The sequence below is a fragment of the Petromyzon marinus genome, chromosome 19, assembly GCF_048934315.1.
Source record: "Petromyzon marinus isolate PM22_M1 ecotype Great Lakes invasive population chromosome 19, UKy_Petmar_22M1.pri1.0, whole genome shotgun sequence".
In the NCBI taxonomy this organism is placed as follows: Eukaryota; Metazoa; Chordata; class Hyperoartia; order Petromyzontiformes; family Petromyzontidae; genus Petromyzon; species Petromyzon marinus.
The window spans coordinates 9087034-9114844 of record NC_133685.1 but is presented as its reverse complement, the minus strand read 5'-3'; the positions used below and the strand labels follow the sequence as shown (position 1 = coordinate 9114844).

Genomic DNA, 27811 nt, shown 5'->3' with positions numbered 1-27811 from the left:
GCCTCGCTAAAAATGTCTTATTTATTTTTACAATCAATGAAAAATGTGCATGCTACTTTGTGGCAAATCAACAGCGGTTGTCTAGTAATATATTTTCCACCATTGGCTGAGGACTGCCATTAGAGAAAGAGGAGCATTGCTCGTTTGATATAAAGTATCGGATCGGAAAAATAAAGGCATAAAGATTATTAAAGTATGAACCAATGCAGCTTCACCGAGATGCGGATGGAACATATGGGACAGAAAACAAATTAGAAATTGGAGAGATCTTGACTGTTGCGAAAAGTACATAAACTTGGACAGAATACATCGCTACAAGGATGATGGCCCATGGACGAGGATGGGGGCGGAATTGCAACCAAAGAAGAGAACACAGCTGAGAGGATGACCACCACAGAGCTGGAGCGATGAGATCAGCTCATGCACATGAGTGCGATGGATTGTGGCATCGTGGGACAAAGAGAGATGGTGACGACGTGGGGAGGCCTTCATCCAGCAGTGGATGACTTATAATGATGATTTAAATTAAATATGATTAAGAAAAATATAAAAATGCTGCCTGATGTATAAGCATATCATACAAGTTATTTACTTTGCGAACCGGCAGAGACGGTGATTGTCCAATCAGCTTCCAGTCGTTCAAAACCTCCTCCACGCGGGAGATGAACCTGCATAATACAAAAACATCTGGAGTAAAGGAACAACATTTCATATATTCAAGAATAAATATGCATCGCTTGTGCAATCAGCATTTATCCAATCAGATGGCACTGTGGTTAAAGTGCGAATTCACCCTTTAGGAAGGTTAAAAAGAGGTCACATCCTAGTCAGAAGTACCAATTTGGGAGAAGTCAACAGTGGTTATCCTGTGAAGAGCCTGGCTCAGCTCAAATGGACATGAGTGCTGTCCCTTTAACAGGGGAGACATCCTCAACTATATTCATTAGGCATTCAGAAATAAAATTTACTTTTCATTAATTTTGAAAGCTCATGAAAGAAGATGTAGTGGTAAAACATGCACTTGTCTACAAAGGACATCAGTCGAAAGGTTTACAACATTACAACCTCCAGCTTCAGCTATTGAGCTGTGCAGACAAATTAGACTCATCCGTATCTCAGCAAAAGAAAAAGGTCCTCGAGAAAGCTTTGGGAATCTTAAATGAAAATATGTAAATGAATTGATGATACTGGAATAGAGCGAGGAGCAGTGGTTAGCACCACCCACCCTCTCTTCACCAACCTGAGCTCATGAGTGTGGTGCAGCATGGTCAACAAGGTGTGGGAAGACTTTCATCCAGCAGTAGATATACAAAGGACATATTTTTATATTACAGCAGTTAATGTGTGGTCATTCATGGCAAGACAGCGTTCAATACGTAGAAACGCATCCATCCACCTATGAGTGGAGATACATTCAGTAAGTCTCCATATATAAAAGGGAAATTTGTGAATGTGTGTCTGTTCTAAATGTTTAGCATACTTCCCAACATGCAACAAACTTGAAATTTGGCATGTGGGTAGCTTCCAGACTGTACACAATGCAGAACACACAATGTCCTCCACCCCCAACAATGATAAGACAAACACAATCCAAACACTCCACCATACCTTTCCCATTCTGATGCAGTGGTGAAGTCTGTGATCTCAAACACCTCCGACTCGGGCTGTAGCATGACAAACACCAGAAATAAATGTGCACATTAAGTAGTGTCATCAAAATATAGCGCAAAAGTTTTCAAACTAAACAACTTTTATCGTGACTGGATGAAGTTGACAACCGTTTACAATAAAATAGTTTAAGTGAGGATCATAACAGGATTGAACACGTTGTTGTTACAAGGTAGAGGCCATCTGTGCATACATTTGCCTCTTCTTGACCTGTCAGTACTGTACACACTGAACTCTGTCAGTCGAGTGTGAATACCAGATGCTCAAATTCCTAAGTGCACGGTTAAACATTTAGGATGTCAATGTTCGAGTCATACAGGCAGTCTAAGACAATCTAAGCATTATTAAGATTCAATGATAATTACAAAAATTTGACTGTTGAAAGGACCATAGGGAATAATACAATTTCGTGTGAATACCTGAGACTCAAAGTCAAACAAGATAACACCAAGAACCCTCGGGTTGAATATCAATTTGATGGATGCTGAGGTCATAAAAGAACAAAAGCTGCCATACTTCACCGATCAGCACGGTTGACTAAGTACGGTGCGAAAGAAGTTCTACATACATATAATTGTTAGTTGGTTATTACTGTACATGTACATTTCATTTTAATGCATTATGTACATGTTAGCGCCACAAATAAATTTGATGTGGAAGCCTTGAGCCGGCAGTGGAAAATTGCCTACGAGTACCAGTGAAAAGGAGATTTGGGCTGGTCTCACCCATCCTCACACACAAAGAACACACATGTAATACACACGTCTTCAAATGGGATGGTGCTCAGCTCCCTATGGCTTAGCTTTACACAGTGGTGAGAATTCCACATTTCCCTGCTGGGGCTAGTTCAACCATAGAAAAAACAACCAGTTGACTATCCACAAAGCTGTGCTCATACTGATGCAATAACGCAGGAACGGTAATAATAACCGTAACGGAAATTAATCATTATCCGTAAACATACCAATCAATGTACCACAGTAATATAATAAGAGTAACAGTTAAATATTTGCATAGAATGCCATTGGGACAGCCAATAATGCAAGACTAATAATTATAATACAGTATTGTACCATATTTTATACACGCTATGGTACAGGCGGTGTGATGGTTGGTGAATTGCACTGCCCTACGAAGCCGGCCACCTCAGTTCGATTCCCATCTGAACCGGTACTGGGTGCCTGCACTGACCAACGTGGTGAAGTATGGTCAGTGAGCCCTCTATAACCGGCACGGCGTGGGGAGGGCCTTCATTCAGCAGTGTATTGACAAGAGGCTGTATATATGCAAAATTGTCATTATTAACGCCATGTCAAGGTGTCTCTCTGCTCAAACAATTGCGGGGGAGTTGATCAAAGTCCATCGGCCGCACTTCTTTTGTATGGATTCGTAGCAGCAAATTAAAGATGTAACTTTAGATTTGCCATCCACTCCAATTGTCTTTTCAGAGTGGATATCTCGTCCGTTCCTCCTTTAAGCTTGTTTACGATGTGGGTCCGATCGTTTGGAGGAGTGGTGGCAGCACTCGCAGCCCGCCGAATCTTTGATGCGATTGCCGCACTGAGCCAGTACTGTAGCGGGAAAGTCCACGTTCCCATGGCGAGGTCAAGGCCATCCGGAGAACAAGCGCCGTTGACTTCCCACCAAGTGTCACTCGTATCCTTAAAACTATAAAAACGAAAGCGTCAATGTGCAGACCTTGTGCCAATACCACTGCTAGATGACAGCCCGCCCCCCTCCACTCACCGTTTGTGGGGGCTATTTGACCATACTTCACCTCGATGGTCAATGCGGCTTGGAGAAGGCGGAGGATAGATCGCAGAGGCCGTTGGAGCTACAGTTAACAAGTAACAGGCGTCTTTTGCTGCACTGCCCACTGAACGGTCACGTTATATCCGCGATAATAGCACAAACAATATGATTGTAAGGGTAACGTATGGGTATTACGGTAGCGTAATAAATATCACTGTGATTTAAAAAAAAACACAATGCAGTAACAACGACAAAGTACCACGTCACACATGCCGGAAACATGTTTACATTATACTTCCATCGCCACGAAAACTACCATTACAAGTTCACACCAACGATACCCGTACCAAAAGCCTTAATCCCTTAAACCTGATATTAAATCATGTGACAGCAGAGCATCCACACTCGCAGGCCAGTAAACAACACAGGCACGCAAAATCAGCCTTCAGCCTGACAACCAGCAACTTAGAAATTAGCTACAATAAATTATGTTGTTGTTGTAACTGTCGACGGACTCGTATTTGAACGCGTATATTTATTTACCTCGCTGTCCGCGGCCATGGCTCCTTGCTGCGAGAGGCGAATCGGCGGAGAAGCCGCGCGGGAGGCGACCACGAAGGCGGCGGTTCTCACGGCGGGGTGGGTGGCGATCCCGGCCGCCATCTTACCAAGGGGAGCTTCACCACCACCACCCACTACCACCCACCAACCAACAGGGGTCGTACGTCATCACGACGCGACGAGGAGGCCCCCCACCCCCCCCCATTGAGCCCTGCTCGGGGAAAAAAAAATCCCTGAGCAAGATGGCCACACGACGGATGTACAAAGACAAAGGTCCCCCGTATAGCCTCTAACGCACTTGTTGGGGCAAGTGCTGTTAGCGAATACCGTAGCACAGGGGTCGGGAACCTATGGCTCGCGAGCCAGATGTGGCTCTTTTGATGATTGCATATGGCTCGCAGATAAAACAAAATATTCTCACTTGTTTTAATCCATCCATCGATTTTTCACTGCGCATGTCCTGTTCAGGGCTGCAGGAGCAATTGTCCATTATTTTAATTGGATGATACTGGCCTACGTTTGCCGTTGCTGGGTAAAACAGGTAAACGCCCCCTTTTGAATCAGTCTGAGACTGCGTCTGCTCGGTCATTAGCTCAAAGCTAACCCTTCGACGAAGAAGATGGCGAAAAGAAAAAAAGACGACGAGTATCGTACATTTCAGGACGAATGGACCGAAGAATTCGCCTTTGTGGAGAGAGCGGGTTCTGCGGTGTGTCTAATTTGCAATGACAAAATTACATCGTTGAAACGGTCGAATGTAAAGCGGCACTTCGACACGCGCCACGCTACCTTTGCATCAAAATACCCTGCGGGAGACAGCAGAAAGAAAGCGTGCCAAGAGCTTCTGAGCAGGGTGCAAGCTAGCCAGCAGCAACTCCGCGTATGGACCCGGCAAGGTGACTATAATTCGGCTAGCTTTGCTGGTTCTTTAGCAATAGTGAGGAACGGAAAACCATTCACAGATGGCGAGTATGCTAAAACGTTCATGCTGGATGTAGCCAATGAACTTTTTGATGATCTTCCGAACAAAGACAAGATAATCAAACGGATACAAGACATGCCTCTGTCGGCAAGAACTGTTCATGATCGTACCATCGTGATGGCAAACAAAGTGGAGGAAACGCAAGTGAAGGACATAAATGCAGCGCCGTTCTTTTCTCTGGCTTTGGATGAGTCAACAGACGTGAGCCATTTGTCGCAGTTCAGCGTGATTGCAAGATATGCTGTTGGTGACACACTGCGCGAAGAAAGTCTATGGTGGGGAAAAACAAAGGATTTGTGGCGCTTCTCCGTGAACATGAAAATAGACCCATCCTAAGTTTCCATTGCATTATACACCAGGAGGCACTTTGTGCTCAGATGTGTGACAGGCAGTTTGGCGAAGTGATGTCGCTGGTCATTCGTGTGATCAACTTTATTGTTGCCCGAGCCTTAAATGATCGCCAGTTTAAAACACTGCTGGATGAAGTTGTAAATAACTATCCTGGTCTGCTTTTGCACAGCAATGTGCGTTGGTTGTCAAGAGGGAAGGTGCTTAGCCGTTTTGCGGCTTGCCTGAACGAAATCCGGACTTTCCTTGAAATGAAAGGCGTCGGGCATCCTGAGCTAGCCGACACCGAGTGGCTCCTCAAGTTTTACTATCTCGTAGATCTGACTGAACATCTGAACCAGCTCAACGTGAAAATGCAAGGCATTGGAAATACAGTGTTATCCCTTCAACAAGCTGTATTTGCTTTTGAAAACAAGCTGGAGCTTTTCATCACGGATCTTGAAACAGGTCGTTTACTACATTTTGAAAACTGAGCCAATTTAAAGATGCATGCACAGCAAGTGAGCCCATTCAAAACCTTGATCTCCACCAGCTAGCTGGCTGCACATCCAGTCTCCTACAGTCCTTCAAAGCACGCTTTGGAGAATTTCGTGAGCACACTCGTCTTTTTAAGTTCATCACCCATCCAAACGAGTGTTCACTGAACACAGCCGACCTGAATTACATCCCTGGTGTCTCCGTCAGAGATTTTGAAGCAGAAGTGGCTGACCTGAAGGCCTCAGACATGTGGGTGAATAAGTTCAAGTCACTGAATGAAGATTTGGAAAGAATCACACGACAGAAAGCGGAGTTGGCGAGCAAGCACATGTGGACAGAAATGAAAAAACTCCAACCCGAAGACCAGCTGATTCTCAAAACTTGGAACGCGCTTCTTGTCACATACCACACACTGCAGCGTGTGAGTATTGCTGTATTGACCATGTTTGGATCTACGTATGCATGTGAGCAGTCATTCTCACATCTTAAAAACATCAAGTCCAACCTACGATCACGTTTAACGGATGAAAGCCTCAACGCTTGCATGAAGCTTAACCTCACCAAGTACCAACCCGACTACTAAGACATCAGCAAATCCATGCAGCACCAGAAGTCGCATTAATGGTGAGTGTTATAACAACATTATTTAAAAGAATAAATTCAGAGGCTTATTATACTGACATTTAGTTGAATTCACTTTTAAAATATATTATATGGCTCTCACTGAAATAAATTTCCAAATTTTTTGCTTTCATGGCTCTCTTAGTCAAAAAGGTTCCCGACCCCTGCGCGTAGCACCTGCATACCGTGTCAACCCACGCGGATTACCACGTATTCTTGTACAGGGAAATTGAGTTATCAGGTCCATACGGCGTGTACAGCCGTTGCAGTACGGGCAAAAAAAGATGTTTTGTCTATTTGTTTGTGTTGGGACTTTGTAGGGTGAACTTTGAGATTTATAAGGGTCACACGGGGGTGACCAATAAGGTGTGAATTGGGGTTGACAGATGTGTACCTGTACGAAGGCCGACAATCGATCAGGTGGGGGGGGGGGGGCATTATATTTGATTTGTCTTGCACGGTCGCACCTCGGCTCCTCTCATCACGTCACTAAGCATTTTCATAAACAAATACATTTAAACTGCGTTTTAAATACGTTCTTGTTCTTATTTTATTATTTAACTCACTCTGTTGTCATATCCTCAAATCTTGTAACTCAATTTTAACCCACCTCCCAATGTGGCATCGACTGCAAACTTGGTATACTGATGTCATACTGATGACAATACTATATTCTATCATAAAAATTAGAAATAAATATTTTTAAATCATCTTTTTTATATGTTATGTTTCGGCTTGTGTCTAATTGTCCACGGTCAACATTTTACTGACATTGGCTTTAAATCACCACGGTCCCGTACGTTATGGCAAGCTTCGGGGCCACTTCATGCAGTCGTAGAGTTCTTCCATTACCAGTACGGTACATTTCATTAAAGCGTGTTTTTAAAAAAAAGCATTTTTAAATATGTGCATCAGGACGAAAAGGAAAAACGTTGTTAACAGTTTATTTTTTTGGGAAATACAGCCAGGGCCTATAGCAATGCTCAAATGAGCAATTGGTGGCCCAGTGACAATAGTGAAAATGTCCATGTCCCCTGTAGGACCTTCCATTGCCCAACCACCAAGTGGTATATCAAGTGTGTCCGAAAATGAATATACAGTACCAAAAAGAAAGTTCAAATAGTTTTATTGTTATTCGAGATACTGACATACATTTGATATGAATATATGCATTAGACGTATACGTTCTAGTTGGGAAAATTGGCACTTTATGCTTCAGGAGAAACGATATTTCTGATATGAAAAGTCTGCCCGTTCATCCTACACGAGCAAAGGGGACCTTGAAGAGCTTAAACAATGTACCGTCGATGCTGCTGTGTCATCATCCATCCCTACAGCTGTGTTGGAAAATGTTTTCTCAGTTTGAACGCAGAATTTGATTTATTATAGTGAATAATTGAAATGTATTAATTCGAGAATATCTCATCAATACCATAAAAAATTATAAACTAAAAGGTATTATATCACATGTATTCATATTAAATTTACGTCAGGTTCTCGAAGAGCAATGACACTATTCAACAGTCCTTCCAAACTGGAAGCCCATGGGCTTAGCCACCTCCAAATCAGAATTTTAACAACCGAACTGCGAGTCAAACTGGTGCCACTTAGTCATCAACTTAACTTCTGTTTAAATGACGCCCTGCAAAATGAGTCACATGTATTACAATAATATAAACACAACAATACATTTCCTCGTCTTGTATGAAAATGTAGATTCCAAAAATAGTTTCTAAATACGTTGAGTGATACAACATGCTTTATACAGTATACATATCCATATAACACGTAGGCTTTCGCGACCAATATTATTCATAATAAAGGTTTTTGGGTTAGATCGCGTTATTTATGTGTCGTAACCCTCCACCACCCGACACGGCCAATCAGCAAAAAAAGTGTCACGTTGACAAAAGACATAATTCACTACTTTAGCCCACCGGTGTGTTGAAGAGTGAATCCACATTTACAGTTTGAGTACGACGTTTCGCTGGTAAATACATCCAGCATCATCGGGCAATTCTAGCGAATTGCTAAAGTAGTGAATTATTTGTCTTTTGTCAACGTGACACTTTTATTTTTGCTGATTGGCCGTGTCGGGTGGTGGAGGGTTACGACACATTTATAAATAACGCGATCTAACCCAAATACTTTATTATGTACATATCCATATATTGAAACTGTGCTTGTATTTCAATTACAACATTGCCTTTCCCAAGACTGTGAGCCAGTGTGTACGCAAGTGTTTTTTCAATGCAAGGTCCGTGGGACAGCGGCTGCCACTGGTGGCCTTTAGTCCGGCCCCCGACAATACACAAATGTGAAAACACAAATGTCAAATCTAGATTAAATGTGAAAACGCCTCATCGTGCTGTCAACCCACACTGGATTCAAATGTGTGGCCGATGTATTATCCGTGAAAGTGGCTCCCCCTCTGCAAATGAGTGAATCACACTGCTGCACACCATACTGGAACACATTGCGTCTCTTATGCAGGAACACAAAGTTAATCACGACAGCGACACCCAAGATAGGTTTAAGCAAACAAAACATACAAAATAAACACCGAGTAATCTTCACCAATGACATTCACTTCCCTAGTTATCAAACCACCTTGTTTGTATGATGAATTACAAAGGCGACAATACTACACTTCCGAGCACAGTTACGATCCAAAGCAGTCTAAGGGGGAATCCCTCTGCTTAAATGAGCAATGGAGTAGCTCTCGTACCACAATGGTAGCCCTGAGCGAGTGGTAGAAATTCATGGAGAGGGTTACTATCTAACAAAAACAGCCACAGTTGATTTCCCAAAACATCTTGAGAGAGACAATGGCTGGAGTCGTTCCTCCAACTAGGGCTTGAACTAGCAACATTTCGATTGTGTGAAAAACTAAACGTCAATACACATTAAACAATGTATCATTTGTTAGCATCTTATTCTGAGGTGCTTCATAGAAATTAGACAATTGTACATAAGTTGACAGTGGTTGAGATAACGAGTGGGTTTTTTTTTAATTGGTGTAGATATCGTGACAGGAGCACAGGCGTGAGAGGTTAAGGAGGAGTTGGGGGTAGTGATAGGGGTTGGGGGTAGTGATAGGGGTTGGGGTAGTGATAGGGGTTGGGGGTAGTGATAGGGGTTGGGGTAGTGATAGGGGTAGTGATAGGGGTTGGGGTAGTGATAGGGGTTGGGGTAGTGATAGGGGTTGGGGTAGTGATAGGGGTTGGGGGTAGTGATAGGGGTTGGGGGTAGTGATAGGGGTTGGGTAATGATAGGGGTTGGGGTAGTGATAGGGGTTGGGGTAGTGATAGGGGTGGGGGTAGTGATAGGGGTGGGGGTAGTGATAGAGGTTGGGGTAGTGATAGGGGTTGGGGTAGTGATAGGGGTTGGGGTAGTGATAGGGGTTGGGGTAGTGATAGGGGTTGGGGTAGTGATAGGGGTTGGGGTAGTGATAGGGGTTGGGTAGTGGTAGGGGTTGGGGTAGTGGTAGGTGTAGTGGTAGGGGTTGGGGTAGTGATAGGGGTTGGGGTAGTGATAGGGGTTGGGTAGTGGTAGGGGTTGGGGTAGTGGTAGGTGTAGTGGTAGGGGTTGGGGTAGTGATAGGGGTTGGGGTAGTGATAGGGGTTGGGGTAGTGGTAGGGGTTGGGGTAGGGGTAGTGGTAGGGGTAGTGGTAGGGGTTGGGGGTAGTGATAGGGGTTGGGGTAGTGATAGGGGTTGGGGTAGTGATAGGGGTTGGGGTAGTGGTAGGGGTTGGGGGTAGTGATAGGGGTTGGGTAGTGATAGGGGTTGGGGTAGTGATAGGGGTTGGGATAGTGATAGGGGTTGGGGTAGTGGTAGGGGTTGGGGTAGTGATAGGGGTGGTGATAGGGGTAGTGATAGGGGTTGGGGTAGTGATAGGGGTTGGGAGTAGTGATAGGAGTGGGGGTAGTGATAGAGGTTGGGGTAGGCCTGGTCATAGCTGGGGGGGTGGGAGCATTGACTACTGATCATTGGCGGGATGGGCTAGGGCAGGAGTTGACAACCTTTCAAAGAGGAGACATTCTTGTTTTGCCTTTGACCAAAGTATTTCGAGAGCCGTATCACACGCACAGATACCTGTGCACAGACACAGCAGCCAACGAGCCGCATGTGGCTCGGCAGCCGCAGATTGCCGACCCCTGGGCTGGGGAGAAGAGATTAGTTGTAAGGCAGGAACGGAAGCAGGTCTGTGAAGATGATTGTTTATGTGCGGTGGGAGTTTGTTCCAGTGAAGGGAAGAAGGGAAAGGGAACGAAAGCGCGACTGGGCTAAGGGTGAGGGGAGACACGGCAGAAATTGGGAACGCTACTTTGAAATATCGCATAGGAGCACTGTCATGCATTACTGAACAGCTCCTGGAATCAAGATAATTGATTGCCAGAGATATGTGACTGCCTTCCACCCACGCACAAAAGCGAAGACAGCAGTCCCCCGTATAGCCTTGAAGAGTGTTGTGGGGCAAGTGCTATTAGTAGGCGCCTTTGAGAGCTGCCACGGCGCACAAGGGTGTGCGGATGGCCAACATCGCGCACAGCAGCTTTTGTCTCCACAATGCGGACGTTTCATGGCAAGTCGACCTAGGGGAGACCCAGGATTGATGAAAATGTTCGTCACTGTCATCAGCGGGAACCAAAATCCGGTTTGCCAAGTTTGACGAGCAATGCGCCAACCACTGTCGCTCACAACTACCTTTCACCCACACATCCGATAAGCACAGTTGCTTACGTACGGTGCGAAAGAAGTGCAATATACGTACAACGTACACACAATCCAGGTTAGATTTAAGAAATTTAACTTATTACATGCATTGAAGTGCATCTCCTTTGGTATTAATATTCAGCTTGAAAGTTTATGCATTCTTGGTTTTTAGTGTCAGTATATTTGTAACCTTCGAAAACTAAATCCTCATAAAATTACATTTCACATTGTGTCAAGGACAAAAACACCACCTGAATTGTGTGAGATATAGCGATCTATAGCTATTCTTTTCACACTCAAAAACAAATGGTTGTGACAGGTACACATCCATTACATTTGTGAATGACATTAAAATTCAGACTCGACAGAAACAAACATGGTCTTAAGTAGAAATATTCAGGTGCTACAGCAGCCTCCTACGTAAGTTTTTATGCACACCTGTATATCAATTGTGCCATTAAAGCTAAAGTATGATGCGATAACTCGCTCTTTACAGTAATTTACCACAGGCAGCGGAGTATTAAATCACAGAGGGAATTGCCCCTAGACGATAACACGGCACAACTATTATCTTAAAGCAACCACAAGGTGAGGCTTAATTTGCAGCGGAGACAACGGTTAAAAATACGTCCATAACCTAATAGTCCCACATACAAGTTATCCACCAAGAATATTGGCTAAATTCTAGGTGACCATGTGAGACCATTAACCCACGAGATTTGAGAACCAAGTACAATCAGAGGTGGTTGCCTGGATTTCAATCCAAGATCTAAGCAGTGCCGGCTCATTGCTCTGGGGCGCCGCGGTGGCAAGATATGAACTCCCTCGCCTGGTATGCATGTACTCCCCGTGGTCATGTGGATTTTTCTCCGGGTCCTCCGGTTTTTCCCTCCACATTTAAAAACATGCGTTTAGAGTATTTGGCTGCTATACATTTCTGTATTATGAGTCACTTTGTTGAGCTATCATTTGTGGCCAGGTCACTTCTAAAAAAGGATATATATAGCTCAGCGGGCCTTACATGGTAAAAATAACAAATAGTAAAATGGCCATTGTGAACTCAATGAGCCACCAGGCGGTTATTTCAGAAAGCTGAAACACATCCCGTATTATTTTAAATAGATTTGTCACACCCTGCAATACACATGTATTTTATGAATCCCTTGCAATCCACAATTCACGGCTATACAATGAGCACCAAGCTTGATGATCGCATGAAATAACATTGAAGCATGCATCGATTCATTGCTGTACTTTATGTTTGCGTTTACTTTCGTCACTTTGGTGACCCAGATCATCCTTGCAAATGACTTTTGAGTTTTCACCTTGTTAACGAAAATAAACTTGATGTTTTTAAAAACGACTATTTATTGTAGTAGTAGTGAGCTTAACCTCAAAACGACTATCTTTTACCAAAATATGTTCTAATTAATATCTGATGTAAAAAATGCATTCTATTAAGTGTCTTTTACGGATTAACATTCTGAAACAGCAATTCCCATACAATAACATGTTTTTTGTGCCTGATATGAAATACAAGTTTACAGATGACACACAAAGATCTATCGGCTTGCTGCAAAACAATAATAGATCAGCAAGCATAAATGTACGACAACAATTGTTAAAGCGTGCAAGAACATCCTGATAACAAATAATTCAAACCTATGCGACACAGAAAAAAAGTGATTTTCTCTTTGAATATTGACAACTTTAGAGAATGTGCAAAGATATATTCAGAAACACGAACAGCACACTATCAAACTCTCCACTCCAGGGACCGGAGCCAACTATAGAGGGGAGAAGCCGATTGAAAAACTTTCGAGGTTTGTTTCCATTGAGCTGCAGTTCTCTCTTCAAATTCTCTTCCCATGTCCCTGAAGAAGCTGTTTATCAGATCTTTGCACTTAAGGTCCTTCCACAACATCCAATAACTGTCAGACTGTGGGGAATCATGCCCATGTCACCGTATACAACTCTTGATCCTCTTCCGTAAATTCAGAATAATTCCACTTCAGAGTAGTGAAGATAACATCCGTTGTGCTCAAGCGCACAGATCTACCAAACACACACACACACACGCGCGCAATACACACGCGAATATACCTTAAACTTGCACCATAACACACACTTATTATCAGGTAGGTTTTGCCCGCGAGCTAAACTCTGGATGTGTCATCGGTAGCGCCGACACGGAACCATGAGCGTTCCCGCATGTATGGTGTGGAGGTAGAGACAATCACACAGGCGGGCTGACAGGCTCGTCCATCAGCGAGTTTCTCCCTTGCTCACGGGCAGGGCTGGAATGGGGCTGTGCCATGGCCCCGTGTCGGTCTCTCAGTGGTGGTGTGCGTGGTGCCCGCGTTGTGGGTTCCTGCTCGCCGGCTGCAGCTTCTCCGAGCTCTTGTCCTTGGTCTCCGTGTCAGACTCGGACGAGGCCTCTTGGGACTGCTTGCTCCACATGTCTGTGTAGATGCCCCCTTTGGTCAGAAGCTCATCGTGCCTGCGATGCACGAAGAACGGAAGGAAGGCACACGGTACGTGTGGCATTGTATCGCCACAGTGGCCGGAGTGGCCATGTACAATAGAAGGTTGCGCCGTTTGGCTCGCCAAGCTAAAAACTCTCCAGCAGTGTGCGACTGTGATCATCCAGGACAGTCCGTACAGCACACAACGACACAATGTTCCCAGTCACAACTACGAAGGAGACATCACAGCGATGCACTCCGCTGCTCTCTGACACGATTATCTGGCTTCAGACCACCTGAATGTGAAATTGCAGTTGTTGCTTTGCATCTACATCAGCAGCCATACGAAAGAAGTTAAAAGCAGAATTATGCCCCCGCCCACCATGAGCAGGCCAATTGCGAGAGAGACTTACTAACTAGGCCCTAAGTGACCTTCGTTGTGGCAATAAGCAATACAGTGAGGGAATAAAGTATTTCATCCCCTGCTGATTTTGTACGTTTGCCAACTGACAAAGAAATGATCAGTCTATAATTTTAATGGTAGGTTTATTTGAACAGTGAGAGACAGAATAACAACAAAAAAATCCAGAAAAACGCATGTCAAAAATGTTATAAATTGATTTGCATTTTAATGAGGGAGTACAAATTCTGCCTATTGGTATCTAAATAAGTACCCCTGTCTAGGACGTCAACAGTGGTTGTCCTACAGCGAGACTAGTTTATACCATAGGAACGTTTAATTTTCACCACTGGCCCTACAATAACAATAAGTACCTCCCAACACTTCATTGAGCGGCAAAAACGGGTTTGAGTTGACTTTACAAACAGCAGGAATTCCAAAGACTCACAGAAAAACTCAACTATCCCAGAAAATTGTCAAGCATTATTTCAGTGAACAGGAATAATAATATGGATAAGCTGAAGGTGCAGCCTTGCACTTTGACCATCACTAGAGGAACCTCTAGAGCAGTGGTTCTTAACCTTGTTGGAGGTACCGAACCCCACCAGTTTCATATGCGCATTCACCGAACCCCTCTTTAGTGAAAAATTAAATGTGATTTTTTTCAAATTCAAGACATAGATATGTTTTTTACTGGTACACAAAATGAGCCGTGCATGAACATTACCTTGTTCAAAGAATAAAACCAACACAATGCATAAACTCACAACAAATTACATACCTGGAAATCAATGTGACTTCTGCTGTTGCCTTTGAGAGATCAGTTCAGATATGCGTGGCTTCACCTTGGCAAGTGCCACTCTCATGTCATTTTCACAGCAAAGTCTGTTCCTTTTCTTCGTTTTTATGTCCAGCATCCTCGAAAAGGATTGCTCACAAAGATATGTTGTAACAAATGGTATAAAAAAATCCAGGGCTTTCTTAGCAATAACTGGATACTTGTTAATTTGTCGACACCAAAACGTTGAGAGCGTTGTTGTTCTGAAGAGTTGCTGTTGAACCTGGCTCTGCTGAATTTCAATGATTTCGTCGAGGAATTCATCATTGACATCTGCTGTTTCAACAGCAAACGTGAACGGCTGTCTCACCCATGCTGGATATGACTCTCTTGTAGGGAAATATCCGTCGAGAGACTTTGCAAGCTCATCTAAGTGCATGGCAATTGTTTGCTTCAGTTCCGTGGATACAGAAATATCTCCGATTCCAGACACATCTTCGATCTTACTTGCACAGTCGTCCAGAAGCGGGAAGTTTGCGAAGTTATTGTTCTCTGTTCGTCGTTTCCATAACGGTAGCTTTTTTTGAAAAGCCTTCAGGTGTTCTTCCGCTTCCATGATATTGACTCCACCACCCTGCATCTGCTGATTGAGATGATTGAGAGCTGCGAATATATCAGCCATGTACGCTAAAATGAGAATGAACTCAGGATTTTTGAAGCAATCTGCATGGCAGTGTTGGTGCTCTTGCAAAAACAGGGCTAATTCCACACGCATGGCAAAAACACGATTCAGCACCTGTCCCCGGGATAACCACCGAATATTAGAATGGAGCAGAAGTACCTCAAATTCAGAGCCCATTTCTTTACACAGCTCACTGAAGATGCGGTGCCTCAGAGCACTTTTTCGCACATAGTTCACACATTCCACCACAGTTTTTAATACTTCTGCCATTTTTGGAGGTAAGGTTTTTGTGGCCAACGCATGCCTGTGCAGAATACAATGCGTCACAATGATGTGTGGTGCATCGGCCTTTACTAGCGCACCAAAACCAGACTTTCTTCCCAGCATGACTGGAGCTCCGTCCGTACAAACTGCAGAAACCATATCCCATGAAAGATTGTTGTCTCTGAAGAAGTCATCCACAAGCTTCTTCACATCGGCTGCCTTCGTTGTTGTTGTTGTAAGAGGCTTACAAAATAAAAACTCTTCTTTTATCATGTCGTCTTTCACATAGCGTACAAAAACAGCAAGCTGGCTTAGATCAGAAACGTCTGTGGTTTCGTCGAGTTGAAGGCTGAATTTTGCCGGGCTTGAAATCAGATCCGCGACTACTTGAGCCAAGATGTCTTTACTCATGTCTTCTATTCTGTCACTGACGGTGTCATTTGAAAGGGGAATTTGGGATAATTTACCTTCGGCCGCTGTTCCAAGTATCAGATTCGCCATCTTTAATGCAGCTGGTTTCACAAGTGTTTCACCAATGGTGTGTGGCTTGCCCTGCTTTGCGATCAGGTAAGCAACTTCGTACGATGCTGTCAGGATCGGTTTGTTAACAGGTACAAATCCAAGAGCAGGCAGAGTGGCCCTTTCATCGAATCTGGCTCTCTTCACCCTGAATTCAGCAAGTGTTGTGTTCTTGTATTCCCCGTCTCCATGCAGCTTCAAGAAGTGTTCCTTTAGTTTTGCCGGTGCAAGACTAGAGTTGCTCAACTTGGCGTTGCAAATCATGCAGATAGGACGCTCACTCCCATCACGTTACGTGATACATGAGAATCCATGTTGTACATATTCGTCCGACCACTTTCTTCTTTTGCCCGACATAGTTAGTATGGATAAAATATTAAAGAAATCACACGACGTACGACAACAACAGTCACACGTTGACTACTGAGTACGCACTAAATTCCCCGCAGCGCTGATTGGCCAAGCAGTGTAGCATGATCATCTGCAGCCAGTGATGGCCAAGCAGGCCGTGTGTGTCATCACAAATTTACACAATAATTCAAATGTGTCCGGACCTCCGTGGCGGGGGCTCTGCCGAACCCCTGAGATCGACTCACCGAACCCCTGGGGTTCGATCAAACCCAGGTTAAGAACCACTGCTCTAGAGGGTAGTTTGGCCTACTTCAGAATTTGAATCTTTATTTAGAATAGAGGAATCCGATGAGCTATGGATTTCTTTTTCACAGATGTCCAAGAGGGGCGGGTCACAATTAACTTCAGAAACCTTTCTGCATCGGTCAGATGCCTTGGGATAGGTGGGAGTGCCACACTTTACCTCACTACACGCAACATGCTGGTCGACGAACTGTCTTGCGTCCATTTAGACAACCAAGCCACTTACCTCCCTCTCTCCACAATCTGGCCGTCCTGCAGCACAAGTATCTGGTCTGCGTTGATGATGGTCGAGAGTCTGAACAGAAGCAAATGCAGGTCCGGCATTAATGTTCCATGTTTTATTGCAGTAAACAATCTGGGTGGAGCATCAGCAGAGAGCGGGGGGGGCCTTGCGCTTTGATAGGTTGAGAGTTCAAATCCCGGTTAGATGCAGACTCCACCCTTAATTGCTCTGGGTTGAATACCATTAGTACCACCCTAAGGAGCGATCAACAATGGTTGTCCGATTAAAATACATTTTCCTGTCATAGGAATGTGTAAACTAAGCGGGACCAATTTTGAACGCTGCCCTTTGTGTCTTGCCGTGGCAGTTTTTCCAGTGAATGAGATGACATAGGAGCCTCCCTGGAGCACTGTGGCTTCGACTGTGGCCACCTGTGTGTATTCATGTGGTGGGGGAGTGGAAGGACAGCAGTTAGTGCACCACGCTACCAACCGAGCGACCCGGGTTAGCTTCTTACTCAACTGGTCCTTGGCCTCCCCTAGGTCGACTCAGCCTCAACTGAATTCCTGGTGCGGTGTAAACATCGCTACTTGGGTTACAAAGCTGGTGGTGCTGGCCACTCACCCTCTCGTGTGCCATGTCGGCCTTCATAGGTGCTCGCTAACAGCCGCAACAGTCAGTTAAGGATATACGGGGGATCATTGTCTTTGTATAAACGTGGAATACATTTTTTTTGTACTTATGTGTGCACACGCATGTAAGTTAGCACCCTGTCACTGAAGGACGACGCACACGCACCTGTGAGCTATCACCACGGAGGTTCTGTTGGCACAGATCTTCGCCAGAGAGGCCTGGATGTTCCGCTCCGTCTGCGTGTCGAGAGCGGACGTCGCCTGGAAAGACAAAGCGGTACCGCGCTGACGTCACTGCGTCGCCGCCGTTCTATGCGCACGGCGGCCAGAGAGGACGGCCATCAACTCGCAGCACGTTATGTCGCATCATTCATACTACCAATGATTCCCATGGTTTGTTTTTTTTCACATCCACACACTGCGTAAGCGCATGCATGAAAAACAAAAAGCTGTCCCCGTAGCGCTGAACGGACTTTCAGTATGCAAGTATATATCAAAACCTGGCGCAGAGAACAATGGGGGCCCTCAATGCGGTCAACAACCTTGCCAGGGCCACCTTTGTCTCTCCAGTGCAGATGTTTTACACAGCACCAGGTACTTGCTTAAGGCAGTCAACCCAGGTGGAGGGCCCATTACTAGTTCAGATAGAGCTTGTCACCGACAGCCACGATTGGTAATCAAACTCAGGATGGCTGGGGTTCGTAGCGCAGTGCTGCCTTAAATCCCCCCTTCCTAACTCCACCACCACCCCATGATTTGGCTGATAATGCTACACTGGGAATCATTGTTTATGTATTTACCTATGAGTATATATGTATAATGGGTGAATGTGTCTGTGGATGCCTACATGCACGAATACACACGCGCATAAATATACGTACATATGTACAAAGACAAGCATGCCTGCATGCAAACACGCAGAACAATAACAGCCACCATTCGTCACTAAGTGACGGTGAAGTCACCACAGTGCTTTTGACAGGCTAGGTTATTATTTATTATTATATCCATTACCCCAAAAAAGCCTGACTGAGTCTGACAGTTTTTTTTTATGAGGTTCCTGCCAAGTTTTTTTCAGTAGGGGGGTGATGCTGCTACTTGCAATTCCAAATCAGTAATTTGCAGGTAACTTTTTTAAATATGGACCATGACGCCAGCACACAATGACCTACTCTTGCAAATGACGTCACGGGATCTGGCCCGTTGGCTTCGAACCATGAACCACTGCAACAATCGGGGAACACGCTACCGCTAGGCTGTGCATGTTGATGCCATGTAAAGCGCCAAAGACTCCCTGGCAGGAGGTCATGGAACAGACTTAGATGTTACAGGTTAATATGCATTTTATTAATATTATGCTTATTTACCCAAAAAAGGCTCATTGAGTCCCAAGACTTTTCAGGAGAGTTCTGCCAAATTTTGGCAGGAGGGGGCCGATGTTGCAATGTGTACTCCCAATTAAATAACTTGCAGTTAATTTTTCACCACTGGGACGTTTGGCCAACACCGGTTACATTGCACGTATTTTTCAACTATGGAAGGATACATGGAGAACCCGGAGCAAACCCACGCAGAACAGAGGGAGAACACACAAACTCCGCACAGAGAGACACCAGAGTAGGGAATCGAACGCAGAGCTGGGTGCATTTCTGCGTGGAATTTGAGATGACATCGCGCGTCCGGCAACCCAAACACAAAGATCCCCCGTATAGCCTTAACTCACTGTTGGGCAAGTGCTGTTCACCAGCAAGTATGAAGACCAGCACGGCACACGAGGGAATGGGTGGCCAACACCACGCCCGGCCGCCTTTGTCTCTCTCGTGGCGATGTTTACACATCGCACCCTGTACTCATTTCAGGCTGAATCGACCTCGGAGAGGCCCAGAACCGGTTTCAATAATAGTCACTGGTGTTGGCCGCGAACGGGAATCGAATTAGGGTCGCCGGGTTCCTAGCGCAGCGCGCTAACCGTTGCACTGCCGCTCACCACACACACACCCACAAGCCCAAACATGCGTGGGCGCACCCACACACACAGAGACAAGGACACAGCCACTTGTTGTGCTGCAGGGCGGCACCTCATCGAGCAGGATGAGTTCAGGGGCCTTGAGGATGGTGCGTGCGATGGCCACGCGCTGCTTCTCCCCACCGCTCAACTTGAGGCCGCGCTCCCCGACCTGCGTGTTATAGCCTGCGCACATGCACGCACACACGCACACACGCACACACGCACGCACACACGCACACACGCACACACACACGCACGCACACACGCACGCACGCACACACACACGCACACACGCACGCACGCACGCACACACGCACGCACGCACGCACGCACACATGCACGCACACACACACACGCACGCACACACACACACACGCACGCACGCACACGCACGCGCACGCACACGCACGCACACACACACACACACGCACGCACGCAACGTTACGACAATTACAACGGTGACAATCATAATGAACAATGGTCGCACTCACGTAAACTGCTTGCCACAAATAAACTACAATACCTCAAGGGGCATAAACCATCGGGCGAACTCCGGTCATCCTCGCAGCGGCTTTTGGCTAGCCATCGGACAAAGGACGGCTACCGCATCGCACATCGGATGTGCTTCTGTGGCCATCTGAAACACTCTTACTTCCGATAACAGGAAGCCACTGGAGCTATGCACTTCAAATCTAGATTGAAAACTCATTTCTTCAGAACTACTTTTTGTGTTTAGTTTGTTGTCCTTCCCCCGCACCTCCGATTAGCACCATTGGCTATGTACGGTGCGAAAGAAGTTCAACATACATACATACATACCTTCACTCACTCCAGGAGAGAGATGAACGACTCAGAGGCGCAATGAGCCACAGAAAAGAGAGAGAGGCAGCCACGCAACAATCCAGCACTGACAATTCCGCAAGCTCTGCGGTCCTCCATATATTAAGGTGTTATCAGCCAATTAATCAGGGTTTGCATGCTGGAGGAAAGTGGAGCACCCGGAGAAAACCCACGCATGCAAGGGATAAACACTCTACCTCGTACAGACGAAACAGGGGAGTCCACATTTGTTGTACTGCCTTCTCCCGGCAAGCCAGGGTATAGCACCTTGACGCAGATGGGGGAGTTTCGCGACATTCGTGCGGTGATCCACCAACCGCCGCTGCCTCCACCGTGCTGGATTAGAGGCGTGCGCGGCGATCACACGACAACAACGACGACTTCTTATTTATTTATTTACTTGCTTATTTATTCACACAGCGCATCTCGGCGAGACTCGACACGCTTCGTCTCACCATCCGGGAAGGAGAGGATGCGGTCGTGAATGTCCGCAGCCCTCGCCGCCTCCTCCACCTCCTCGTCGCTCGCCGTCACACGGCCGTAGCGGATGTTGTTGCGGATCGTGTCATTGAAGAGCACCGTGTCCTGCGGCACCACCCCGATGTGCTGCCGCAGAGACTTCTGCTTCACCTGGACGCGGCCCGCGACGTTCAAAACGTGGACAACACGGTCACCCTCGGCGCTGTTAAACACAATCCTTGACTCTCTCTATCTCTCGCAACCACCGGTTCCCTCTCGCCTCGCTCTACTTACCCTTCGCATTCACACCGCAGCAGCAGTGGCCAAGGAAACTATACAGGTAAGACCCACGGAGCTACGTAGCTCTTTTTCTGAAGCGACATGGCCACACATGATAGCTCAACCAAGTGGATCATCGTGTCATATTTAGAAACGCATATTTCTAAATGTGAAGGGAAAAGCCAGGACCCGCAAAAAAATCCACGCAACCACGGGGAGAGAGAGAGAGACACACAAACTCCAAATATACAGCAGGTGTCAGGGTCAGAATCGAACCCACAACCTCCAGTATACCAGGCGAAGTAGTTAATATCTCGCCATGTCCTTGTTATGAAATCCGAAGACAACTACTGCTCAATGGGAGCTCACTCCTCCTATGCTGCTCCCGCCATCGACTGTAAACACTCCTGACTTAATCCCTTTGTTCAGATGCAGGCTCAAGACATTCCTCTTTCCCTCTCCCCCTTTGACTAAATAACTTCTTCCCATTACACCCCCCACCTTTTCCCCTCCCCTCCCGAATCATAAACATAGAGGCATGGTTACATGTTTACGCTATTGAAATCCACATTGTATTAAATTTGTATTGCATTCAGTCACCGATTGGATTCTTACACAGAGGCAGCTGTGGACATAATGCGGCTAAATAATGTTGTTCACAAACGCACAAAGGTTCTTAACGTTACCCCGATTATCAGCACTGTGGGGGGTTCACTTTGGGACAGTGTGTTCATTGTAAGGTGTTTCATGAGTGAACCTGATCGCGGCTGACAATGATGATCAAGTCAAAATGTAAGGTGTATTCCTGTTCAACTGAACATGCTGTACAGGTCAGAGTACCAGGTACCCTGAGCTGATAGTAAATATTCCACATTCCTATGACAGAGAACAACTACTTCCGACTTTTTACAAATTGGTACACATTTCATTGACCCCACAGGCACAATGGTGGGCTGAGTCAACTGCGAACCGATATTTCAGCTGGCAACCGTACTCCATCTGTGAGTTGAGCAACCCAACAGCAGCACAACTCAGCCAGCTATACTTTCATTGATAGCACTGACCAATTAGCACGACGGGAGTGCCACCCAGGGGTTGGAGACCAAAGACCTGAATCCACATGGGGATGGGGCGGAATTACTGTAAGAGCAGACCTCGGAGGTCAAATGTCAACTTTGCAACAGGTGAGTGATCTGGCAAAACGAAGTGGCGGCGATGCGTGAGGGCATGAACAGCATTTGCCGTGATGACATTTGAGGTTGAATCTACAAACCTTGGAGATGTCTTGACCATCAATGCTGATGCATCCGGATTTGACGTCGTAGAACCGGAATAGCAGACGCATGACAGTGCTCTTCCCTGCACCCGATGGACCAACCTGCAGCACCAGATCCATTGTCAGGCCAGGTCAGAGCACAGACAGAATCATCGTGGAACGGAGCAACCCAGTTACATTGCAGCAAAGGGAGACAACCGTCCTGCTACATTCATCTGCGGGTTAAAGCTCCTCCTGCAATTGCCATCATGTGTGTCTATCTCTTTATACAAGGGCTAATTGAAAATCGCACGGCCTGACAAAATGACGACTGTCCTCGCTAAAGCGGTTATTTCCCTACAGTGGCCTTGGGCACTGCAATGTATGTTGAACTTCTTTCGTAATATGCGTAGCCAACCGTGCTAATCGGAGGTTCCGGAGGAAGGGCACACTAAACACAATAATCAGTTGCAAAGAAATGAGAGGATTTAAAAATGCATAGCAGCAGTGGCTTCCTAACAGACGGCCGCAGAAGCGCATCTGAAAGCGCGCGATGCAGTGGCCATCTTTGTTCGGTGGCCAGCCAAAAAGCCGCTGCTGCAAGGGTGACCGGAGTTCACGTGAAATGTCCCAAGGCTTCAGTCCCCAGCTGGAAGCACACTTTGTGTCACTCCTCAAAACCACTTGTGAGCAGCACACGTCCTTTACCTGTCACGAGAAAATCTCTGTCTCCAAGGGTGGCGGCTTAAACCCAGAGACAAGTGGAAGCCGCTCGGAGCCAAGTCCGTTGAGAAAGGGAGTTTTTCTCCTGGTTTCACCAGATTTTTTCAATTTTTCAGTAAACACATTTGGGATGTGTTTTCCGTGTGCAAGCTAATACTCCAACACCGACATAACAAGCGGCTCATCTGTACGTTTGTAAGTCCATCTGGAAAACTCCTCCTTGAAAGCTTATGATACATGGTTTAAACAACCGAGGCCAAGTTCACAATTGTTTTTTACCTTTGACTCGATAATTTGCCCCATCGGCCTCAATGCTGCTTATCTGCTATACCATTTACACAAGCCCAGTGCATGTGAGACCTGATTCAAAATCATACAACAAATAGATGCATGCCATTGGAGGAATCTCCCTCAAAGTAATTCAATTATCGTTGAATTTCGACGGCATATATAGTAGTTAAATGAAATTAAAAACAAATCCAAGAGTACACTTACCAGAGCGATGGTTTTTCCTGAAGGCACAGTAAATGATACATTCTTCAGGATGTCCTTCCTGGTTCAGTGTGTGCAGAGGAGTGAAAAGGCCAAACATTTGAGAATGGAGGGACGCGAGAACATTTCATAAGAACAAATGTCAAAATGTACAAAATAGTCTCATAAATGACAAGCAATTAGAAAAAATATACCCTTATTCTTTATTACTTTATATTCCAACCGTGCTGTTGGTGTTATCAAAATATAACTCTATTTGGTGATACTGTGTTGGTAGCGGTGCGCACGCACACATAACAAAATAATACAATATTCGTCAATAACACTGTGGCCTAATATATATGTTATACGGTCTTTCTGCTTTGCAAAACTGTGTTTATCACATTTCAACCAAATGGAATTTGTGATCATGAAAATCTAAAGAAGCCAAATTAAGTGAAAAACCACATTTAATGCAATGGCTTTCTTTATGCAGACAATGAGTGCCAGCGCTGAGACCATAAACTCGCGACAACTTGAGAACCTGGTTAACAAACGGCTGACCAGATTCAAACCCAAGATCTTAACGGTAACGTCTCGTGGTGCTCCGACTGAAGTGAACAAGAGGTGACGCTGCCCAGCATTCCGCTGGGCCGTGCAGACACATGGGCTTGACTGCGAGCGAGCTGTGAGGAAAGAAGAATTACCCGTTGACGTAGTTGAAAGAGACGTTGTCGAATTCCACCTTGCCATGGGCGAGATGCAGACTCACCGCGTTGACATCGTCCACCACCTACAGAGCCAAATAGTTCCACGCATATTACAGACAAGTGCATCAATGTTACCTGCATAGCCAATAATGCACTCTTAATAGCTGCATACTGTAGAGGAGCCGTTCCCATCTTGTGGTTCGGCGGACCCCTGGTGGTCCACGAGGTTACTGCAGGGGATCCGTGGAAAATAAAAAAAATTATAACATCGTCACCAAGGAAAGGTTCAATTTCAAATAACTCGTAGCGTGTGGTGGTCCACAAAATGATTGGAGGTTGAAAAGGAGTCCGCACACTCGAGAAGGTTGGGAACCGCTGATCTAGGACGATTATTATATGCAGGAAGCTCTTTACATCTTATTTTAAAACTATAATTCGCCTAGAAAACCACCTCGAGATGGAATATCTTGTTCGTAAGAATGTCCTGTGCATATTTTATTTAAATTGTGTGCTTTCTTTCTTGTTTAGTATACACATTGAACTTTGCTGTGTATAATTATTTAATGTATGATTGTACGTTGATCTCCTTTTCGCACCATACGTAGCCAACCGTGCTAATCGGAGGTGCGAATTTAAGTCGATGTTAAAGAATGTTAACGGTTATGATCTACTGTAGTCTTCATCGGAGCTGGTTTTAAAATGTTTCAAACATGGTTGTTTTCTGCACTCTTTTTCACTTCATACATTGGAATCCAACATTGTGTTCTACCTCGTTTAAACGCAGGCCTCGAGCTCCCAAGACTCCCGGGGTCTCACCGACCTCTCAGCTGCTTAAACATGAAGGTCGTCTATAGCTCTCTCACTCTCTTTCACAGAGTCACGATAACCATGGAAAGTGACGAGTCACTCACCTCTTTCTCCTCGCCAAACAGCTCGAACATGTTCTCCATGTCGATAAAGGAGCTCTGGATCATCCTGAGAGAGATGGCGTGATTGACAACATCAGCGCCTTTCACTTGTAATTATAACAATAATTGACAATTTCTAACGGCGCTGCACAGTAGTATTCGCGCGCTCGATCTCCGAGAGAGAGAACGAATCTGAGGCGCAAGGAGGAGCCAGAGACGAGCAGGATAGGCAGCCACATGATGAACCGGTTCCCATTTCCCCCTGCCAAGCTCTGTAATCCTCTATATATTAAGGTCTTATTGGCCAATTAATGCGCGTTTATATTTGTGGGAGGAAAGCGGAGCACCCGGAGAGGACCCACGCGTGTGAGGGGGCAACACGCTAATCTATGCAGATGGAACAGATGGAGTCCACGTTTGCTCTACCGCCTTCTCCTGGCAAGCCAGGGTATGGCTCTTCAACTCCCACGGAAAGGCAGTTTCACAACATTTGTGCGATCCACCAACCCTTGCGCCTCCACGGTGCTGGATTACAGGCGTGCACCACGACCGCCCAGCAATAACACTACGACCGCCCAGCAATGACACCATAGATGCCCTATTTGTCGGTGTTACTTACATTCAAAATTTACACTGACATTCTGCACGAGGAAGCTCAATTACCATTGTGTGTTCTGTATTATATGGGTGTGCGTCAAACTAAAAACCATTTCTAATGGATAGGGTCCTTGCCTTTAAACATCCGAGAGTTCAGGAGCATTGGTTGAAGCAAGCCTGACTCTGCTGATGAGACAATGAATAGCGAAGCCAGTTCTTGAGTTTGCTTGTATTAAACCAATGCTGCAGCATAGATGCACTCCAGGAAGGCTGTGTGGCTGATGGGATGTGTTAAAAAAAATAACGTGGAGAGACAAATATGGGCTGGAGGCATTGTCTGCTATTTATTGCGTGCCGTTAAATAATTAAATGATCAAAAACACAAGACCTGTTCTGCCACTACACAGGTTTTCCTGATGGGGATTCTCAGTGACGGCATGCAATATTCCAATGTAATCAGGCCCGAACGTGCTGGGGACAAGGCAGCCTCACCTGTAATACGTTCCGAACCAGTTAAGAGGCACGTAGAGCTGAATGATGTACGTTCCAAACAGCACAAAATCGCCCACCTGGAATGAGATGTGTACAATGACATTTGGCTTTATATATATGTACGTTGAACTTATTTCGCAGCGTACTTAGCCAACCGTGATAATTGGAGATGCAGGGGAAGGACAACAAACTAAACACAAAAAGCAGTTCTAACAAAATGAGTTTTCAATCGAGACCCACAGGACCAATTACAAAACGGCACAGGAAAATAGCTTCTCTTGAATACGGTTATAAGCAGATTGCGCAATGAACGATTTGCAAAAGCAGATTAAATTCAGTCACAAGTGACACTTATATTTGTTATCCGTGCACCTCTTATGAGTCCAGCCCATCGTGAAATCGAGGCGACTGGACTAATCTTTTTGGAGTGGTCCCTTTTGAAGAGGTATACTGCAGAGAAAATGCATTTGCTATTGTGTAACTCTGGTGTACTGTAATTACATCCGAATATAATCAGACATCTGTGTGTTCTGCAGGCCACGCTCTGCCTTGATGCAGGTAAACATATTTCTAGATGTATTTTCTAGATGTATTTTCTGTCCGGTATGTTTTTTATGGACTTTGCATCTTATATATACACAAACAACATCGTGTATACTTTATTGCACATGGCAATGTAATAAAATGTCCTGTCATGCATAGAATTAATCCACTTCATTGCTGCTCAAACCTTAGTAAAAGCCCGAAGATTAAGCCTGGCTCTAGCTCAAGAGTTAAAATGAACCCTGACATTAACAATGGAGGAATCACAGGCGAAGTCTATCCCTGGCCAGGAATTTAACTCTCAACCTTTGAATGCTATGACCCCGGAGTATTTAGATGCTATATTAATTTTCCTTATTATGACTATTACCGCTATAACCCTAATTCTAATGCAAGCTTCAATCCAAGCCATTAGGGCTCCACTGACGCCAGCCCTAATGGCACAGTCTAAGCCCCAGCAAAATCCCAAGTTCTATCCATATCCCTGATGCCACAACCTTTGCTATAATTATATTGATGAAAATAGTTTTGGCTCATCGCACCTCCGATTAGCACGGTTAGCTACGTACGGTGCAAAAGAGATTCAACATACATACGTGCATACATGCTAGGAATATAGCCTTAACCAGAACCAAACCAAAACAATAACTCAAGCCCTAACTTCACCCCAACCCAGGCCCGGTGACATGTCCAAGCAGTACCGTGTTTGCCGCAGAGCTTTGCAGTTCAAACCCGTCAGGCCGCGTTGGTTACTTCTTCAGGTGTAGTAACCTTACATTACGT

The 27811-nt window shown here is 45.4% G+C and overlaps 2 protein-coding genes and 1 long non-coding RNA gene across 5 annotated transcripts in view; 1 reads left to right on the top strand and 2 right to left on the bottom strand.

The window, feature by feature from the left end:
• The window catches only part of RAB3GAP1 (RAB3 GTPase activating protein catalytic subunit 1), a 50710-nt gene extending 46591 nt beyond the window's left edge, over window positions 1–4119 (bottom strand). Inside the window, exons 1-3 of the mRNA XM_076068137.1 lie at window positions 3964–4119; window positions 1609–1664; window positions 593–668 (exon numbers count right to left, since the gene is read on the bottom strand). Coding sequence (XP_075924252.1) covers window positions 593–668; window positions 1609–1664; window positions 3964–4083 — 252 coding nt within the window. The 5' untranslated portion in view covers window positions 4084–4119. The remainder of the gene's footprint in view (window positions 1–592; window positions 669–1608; window positions 1665–3963) is intronic.
• Window positions 4120–4231: 112 nt separating this feature from the next.
• Window positions 4232–27189, top strand: LOC142925159 (uncharacterized). Its single transcript, XR_012942242.1, has 2 exons — window positions 4232–6412; window positions 21012–27189. It is a non-coding gene; the product is annotated as an uncharacterized LOC142925159 (long non-coding RNA).
• ABCB6 (ATP binding cassette subfamily B member 6 (LAN blood group)) overlaps window positions 7520–27811 on the bottom strand; it is a 45329-nt gene continuing 25037 nt past the window's right edge. For 2 of the 3 annotated variants that reach the window (XM_032957135.2, XM_032957134.2), the window contains exons 12-21: window positions 26486–26562; window positions 25400–25463; window positions 24486–24571; window positions 23803–23860; window positions 22603–22707; window positions 21047–21221; window positions 19822–19934; window positions 17910–18004; window positions 17115–17183; window positions 7520–13626 (exon numbers count right to left, since the gene is read on the bottom strand). In XM_032957135.2, the coding sequence (XP_032813026.2) occupies window positions 13461–13626; window positions 17115–17183; window positions 17910–18004; window positions 19822–19934; window positions 21047–21221; window positions 22603–22707; window positions 23803–23860; window positions 24486–24571; window positions 25400–25463; window positions 26486–26562 (1008 nt within the window). In that variant the 3' untranslated portion in view covers window positions 7520–13460. Of the gene's footprint in view, window positions 13627–17110; window positions 17184–17909; window positions 18005–19821; window positions 19935–21046; window positions 21222–22602; window positions 22708–23802; window positions 23861–24485; window positions 24572–25399; window positions 25464–26485; window positions 26563–27811 lie in introns of those variants that run through there. The other variant, XM_076068138.1, reaches the window with a different exon arrangement.